We start from the raw sequence: 6365 nt of genomic DNA, 5'->3' as shown, positions 1-6365 counted from the left end.
TTAATAAGGAAGAATGGGGGAATAAATATTGGATAAACTACTAGCAATAGCTTTCATAAAATCCTAGGGCCTGGGAGATTTTCCTGTAGATTCCCATGCTATACAGATTGTTACAAAGCATTGCGAGATGGAAAAGATACCCAATTTATTTTATAAAGCTGCCAGGATCTTGTATCAAAACCTGACAAAGATGAGTGAAAAGGAAAATTATAGACCAGTTTAACTTATGAATATAACTGTGAAAAGTCAAAATACAAACATTTCAACTTTTCAGCACATTGAAAGAATCATCCATCATGATCATGTAGGGTTCATACTATAAATGTAAGAATGCTTTAATATTAGGAAAGCTTTTAATACAATACAGCATATCAAAAGATCTAATAAGAAAAAATATGGTAATCACAATAGATAAAGATTTGATCAACGTTAGCCCTTGTTTCTGATTAGAAAATCAGTCTTAGACAATTAAAACTAGAAATATATTTCTTTAATGAAATAAAGATATCTAACTCCTATTGTGGTCAAGTTTATTCCAGTACAAAGAACAAAGGTATAGTTCATATACCCCTGCCTTATCAATCTATGACTTCAAAATACACTTTTAAGTAATACCTGTAGTAGGATGGCACAAAACCATAATGATGTACTCCCAGTAACTTCTGGAAGTTTCTCAAAGTATTCTCTTTCATGTGCTGCAGAACACATCCCCCTCCTTCCTCAGCTCACATCTCTGACTTGCCACCATACAGCTGCAATAACTCTAGTTAGGTAGAATGATGGGCGTACCTGTTCTTCACTCAGGGAAAAATAGCACCCACTAGTTCCTGTTTTTCTATTTGAGAATAAAAATGAGGATACTTCTAATATTGCCTTTGAACTTTTAGAATTAGATAGTTTTATAAAATCAAATTATCTACTCCTTTGTGAAGTGTGTGATATGGCTTTGCTCTGATAATAAGTAGACTAAGGCTTATTAACTTCTGAAACCACAGTAGTGTACGTTTTATATCAGTATTTTTAAGTCTTTTTTGTTTTTACCACAACCCACATTAAGAAATACATTTAGGGCTTCCCTGGTGGCGCAGTGGTTGAGAGTCTGCCTGCCAATGCAGAGCACACGGGTTCAAGCCCCGGTCCGGGAAGATCCCACATGCCGCGGAGCAACTGGGCCCGTGAGCCACAATTACTGAGCCTGCGCGTCTGGAGCCTGTGCTCCGCAACAAGAGAGGCTGCCATAGTGAGAGGCCCGCGCGCTGTGATGAAGAGTGGCCCCCACTTGCCGCAACTGGAGAAGGCCCTCGCGCAGAAACGAAGACCCAACACAGCCATAAATAAATTAAATAAATAAATAAATAATTTAAAAAAAAAAAAAAAAGAAAAGAAATACATTTAAACTGTGACCAAGTGTACACACACGCACATACACACATTCTGTACATTCATATCTATATAATTTTTTTTAAGTTTCACAAAACTTACCAAGGATCAATGCAAAATACTCTCATATATATCTATTCTATTCTGCTTCATTTAAAAAAAATTGATATCAACCCACCAAATTTCCTTAGACCATGCTTTTTTAGCAGTTTTATGATTCTGTACAGAGGGTGATTCTTTTGACTCTTAAGTAAATAAAATGTCTGGAGTTCAAGAATTCAATTTTGGAAGATGAGAATGTATTGGTTTTTAGAAATATGTTCTAATTTTGTTGTAAATATTAACTTTCATGTATAGGCAGGATGCTTTTGGTGCTAGTTGCTAGTTTTTCTTTGATTTCTAGGAGGGTGATTGGATAAGAAAGAATTTTCTAAATGGTGATTTCTTTTCTACCTGCAGCTCTCACGTGTGACTGGAAGTCTAGTGCATCATTAACCTAAGGACCTCACCACTTGGAAGTTACAGTTTTCACCATCAGCTTACCTTATCCTTTTTGGTCTGGTTCTTTTCCTCAAACAGTGGAAACATCTTTCTTTCAAGTTGCTTTTGTTGAAGAGTTAAGCAAATGGCTGATAGCAGCTGTGGTAAAAAATCCACAAAATGCCCCAACTGTTCATCTGCTTCTCAGAAAAATGTACTTTGTGTATGTTCTTGTAAAACAAAGCTTTCTCCAGTGTCAGTGGTGGAAATGTCACAGACATCGAGCATTGGTAGTTCAGAATTTATATTTTCACCAGAGAGAAAAAAAGAAAGACAAACCAGCAAAGATATTACCTTTGGAAAAGATTTGGTAAATATTGAAGATTGTACATCTCAACACAAGTGGATGTCCCATTCCCTGATCCCATCCCTAGATTCATCCATATCCCATGGACCCTTGTCAGCCAATTCATTGCCTTCTTAACTATTAAAGTAACATTTCTTTCTTACATAAGAGGTGAGAAAAGTTGGTTGGTAATTTCTTTTACGCTATTTCCAACCACTGCCCAAATTAATGATTTCTCAGGATTATGAATAATTCAGAATGTTATTCCAGCTTCTTTTTTAAAAAATGGTTTATATGGAAATGAATTGGTTTTCAAATTGAATTAAATCTGAATTTGGGGGCATTTTCTTCAATTGATGCAGAATGAGATTTATGGTTGTGGTTAAATACAGTGTGGTTATTACTTAAGACAGTTCCTGGTTATCTAGATGGAATATCAAGTATACCTTACAAAGTTGACTTGCATTAGTTACAATCTATGACTACCCAGTTGGACGGGTTTTGGTATATTCGCCTTTATAGTGAAGAGGCACTGTGGAAGATTGTCATTGATATAGCACAACTTTGGAGACAGAGAGCAGTAAGTTTAAGAAAAGTTAGGTTCTCAGCCCTCAAATTTGTACCTTTTTCACATGTTCACCCTAAACTGTTATTTCTGATTTGTATTATGGTATAGTTTTTGCCATATAGGTGTCTCTGAGTGAATTATTGCTATGTTATCTTCATTCAAAGCATATTTTGTGAATGTCTGGCCAGTAATTTTTTGTGTATAACCTATTTGAGATGATTGTTATGTCCTGAAACAAGGGTGATTGAGAAAGCTGTGAAGTTGCCTTCTCTTGTGATGTTAAAGATTTTAAGTCCTGATTTATCTTCTATGCAAGTCATCATGTAGACTTGCGTGGATTCAGGAGATTAGATTGAATAACTTCTTAAGGCCTCTTTTAGCCTAATGAGTGAATGAATTATATAGGGCTTAGAATTTGAAAAAAACAGTAAACTATCTTGTACACAGTAAATATCTTGACACACATTAAAGATTTGTCAGATTATTATATCTTAAAGTTAATATTATAATTTCTTTTTGGTCCAAGCCCTCAAAAACCTCAAATGTAGAGAGAAAATCATCTCAACAACAGTGGGGTCGAGGCAACTTTACAGAAGGAAAAGTTCCTCACATAAGGATGGACAATGGAGCTGCTATTCAGGTATATAGAGAGCAAACTGAAGCTACTAGAAATTTTCCGGTTTCTTCTAAGTCAGTGTTAATGGCAAAAATGATTTAAAAGTAAGTCTCTAAGGAAAGGAAAGAGGAAACTTACCATTTTTAAGTATGTCAAAGTCTTTACTAAAGAAAATGCAGATTAATTATTTTTTCTGTTCATAGAGGTGCAAATGGACTTTAATAATTAAAGTGGAGAGCATTTTTATTAGACAAAATGAGAACATTTTGGTCTCCAGGTCTTGCCTGTTGCTGAGGGCAGTTGTGGAGTCTTTGTATAGACTTATTCAAGATGCAGACAGAGACCAGGTGACTTAGATGGTTTGGCTGTTCACTTCTTTGATAACCAGTAGTGAGGCTAGAATTTCCCTCATGGGCCCCTCCATATTCTTCCAGCCTGTGATTGAGTGAATACCAATATTATTCTTCCCAGGATTCTAATTCTTATATACAAATATGACTTAAATTTTAGTACCATTTTAGAAATTAAAATGTGTTCCTTTAACACCAGATTAAAGGAACTGCAAGAAGAACAACTACAAGAAGAAAATTGTGTTAATGTTAAATAACTTTAAAAAATTGCTTTAAGAAATATTTGGCAATTTACTTGACGAGATCAGAAAAACTTTCTGAGAACTTCTGACCTGAAAAGTTTAAATCTTCCCCTGTAAACAAAAGACCTGAATTTTAAAAAAATCCACAAATTTACTGAGTTTTAAATTTAACCATAAGAGCTTTTATAAAAGCAAAATGTATGTGTTTTGAAAAATTAGGAAAATATAGATAGAAAAGTGAAGAAGATAAAAATCATGAGCCAGGCATAACCAATTTTAACATTTGTTATCTTTACTTCATTTTTCTAGGCATGTATAAGTCTTACCCTATTTTTTATTTTTGTTTTTTTCCTGGTTTAAATTGTAAAAGATTTCAAATATACACATATTTTTAAGAAATAACATTAAATGGTATAGGGGAAGTTTCTTTTCCCCCATTAAATAGACAGGCTCATTTTGAAGATATCAAACATTTCAGAAGAGTATAAAAAAGGAAGTTACAGTCATCCAAAGTTCTACTACTTAATGATAACTATTCTTAATATTTAGATGAACAACTTTCCAGACATCAATGTAAGCACCTCCACATATACAGATTTTTCATAATGGGATCATATCATGCATGCTTTCACACTCTATACTATATCATGGACTTCTTATATGTCAATAAAAAGAGATCTATGTTACCATTGTAATAGCATCCTCTTAAAATTATTACAAACAAGAAGTCATTTTCTCCTTATTTTCATTACTATGTAATGATGCCAAAGCAGTTAGTTGAAGAAAAAGATTAATTTATAAACAACTAGTTGGGCAGTTGGACTATTTTTCTACCCACTCTTCATTTTAAAAATCCTATAAACGGTATTAAAATACTGTGTCCAAATTGTGGTTCTATATGTCTAGAGATAAAATGAGAGGTTAATTTTTAAAGGACAAGAAAAGTTGGGGAAGTGGTTAGGGACTATTGAGATTATTTTGTTCTGTGGGAATGAAAGGTTTAAGTTGAGATTTAACTCGTTTTACATAGTGTATAGTTGGGAGTTGCAGGTACATATAATAACATGTTTTGTCTTATTTTAATCATCTTAGTTTTTTGACTTTGATTCTCACTATCAAGTGGTAATGGGAAGAGGGAAAAGCCAAAGTAATTATAAGTCATCAGAAGGCAGTGTCCTGGGGACAATCCCCTGGACAGGATGTGCCCTGCCTGAGTGGGAGTCACCATTCACAACATTCAAGACCTCAGATCTGGAGCTTCTCCTCCAGGGTTCAACTCCGTGTACCCAGTCTTTCACTTCTCTCAAATATGCATATGTATAGGTTCCTGACTGACTGGCTTGCTGACTAGATTGATTTATTGATTCAGTTCATTTATCAGCTCACTCATTCATTCCACATTTGCACTGCTGTTCCTTTGAAATGCCTTCCTTGCTTTGATTGGATTATAGAAAAATATTCTCAATTATTTTTTTTTTGCCTTGGTTTCCTCACATGCCTATCTCAGAAGCCATGTCTTTCATAACGTTTTCCCTTATTCTCCCAGTATTTTAGCTCTGGTCTCTGGCCCCAGTGTCATTTTGTATTTTTTTTTTAACTTAAGATTTTATGACTTAAGTAATAATTTTGTCTTTTGAGTAGATTACAAATTATGAGAAAACAGGAATTATGTTTTATTCATCTTTGTAACCCCCAAAGTATGTATCACAAGGAAATATCCAAGGAAAATCTAACATGTTGAAGCTGAACATTTTTCTTTTCTTTTCTTCTCTTCTCTTCTTTCTTTTCCTTTCTGTCTCTCCCCTTTCCTCCCTCTGTCTCTTTTTTCTTTCCCTTCCTTTCTTTCCTTTCTTCCTCCCTCCCTTCCCCTTCTCTCCCCTCCCTTCCCTTCTTCCTTCTCCCTTTTCCTCCCATGCACTAAGCATGAATATTTTGCCTACAAGGTTTCAGGCAGGCTTTTTAAAGGATACAAAAGAAACAGCTTCATAAGGTGTTTCTAGACCATCTTGGAAGGAAAAAATGAGCCAAATTGTTTGTAAGCAAGAGAGTAATAATAGTGTTTGAGGACCAATGCATACATGTTGAAGGAAGTCAAAGGAACAATTACCACGGTGCAGAGTTAGGCAGAGAAGCCCTTCATAAGGAGGTAAGTAATTAGTTGGATACGGATCTTCTTTTACAAAAGTAAGAAAGGAATGTAAGCAGTAGAAAACATAAAGTCTAGCAGTAATTTACCTGTTGCATGATGAAGATGAAAGTAGTCACGCAGAGGGAACGTGGCATCTCTAAGGCAGGCTTTGGCTGGCTAACCCAACAGAGGCTTCCCCCAGCAGCGTTAGCTCAGGTGTTCTCTCCTGTTCTAGTCCCTGTGCATCATGGGTCG

General features: G+C 35.1%; 1 protein-coding gene across 4 annotated transcripts in view; it reads left to right on the top strand.

Annotated features, from left to right (window-relative positions):
- The first annotated feature begins 1997 nt into the window (after nucleotides 1-1997).
- Nucleotides 1998-6365, top strand: part of STK33 (serine/threonine kinase 33) — an 80802-nt gene continuing 76434 nt past the window's right edge. For 3 of the 4 annotated variants that reach the window (XM_059931066.1, XM_059931067.1, XM_059931065.1), the window contains exons 1-2: nucleotides 1998-2230; nucleotides 3301-3414. In XM_059931066.1, the coding sequence (XP_059787049.1) occupies nucleotides 2006-2230; nucleotides 3301-3414 (339 nt within the window). In that variant the 5' untranslated portion in view covers nucleotides 1998-2005. Of the gene's footprint in view, nucleotides 2231-3300; nucleotides 3415-5995; nucleotides 6129-6365 lie in introns of those variants that run through there. The other variant, XM_059931068.1, reaches the window with a different exon arrangement.

This window comes from Balaenoptera ricei, chromosome 8 (assembly GCF_028023285.1).
Source record: "Balaenoptera ricei isolate mBalRic1 chromosome 8, mBalRic1.hap2, whole genome shotgun sequence".
Taxonomy (NCBI): Eukaryota; Metazoa; Chordata; class Mammalia; order Artiodactyla; family Balaenopteridae; genus Balaenoptera; species Balaenoptera ricei.
The sequence above is the reverse complement of the archived record's forward strand: the minus strand, read 5'-3'. Positions and strand labels throughout refer to the sequence as shown.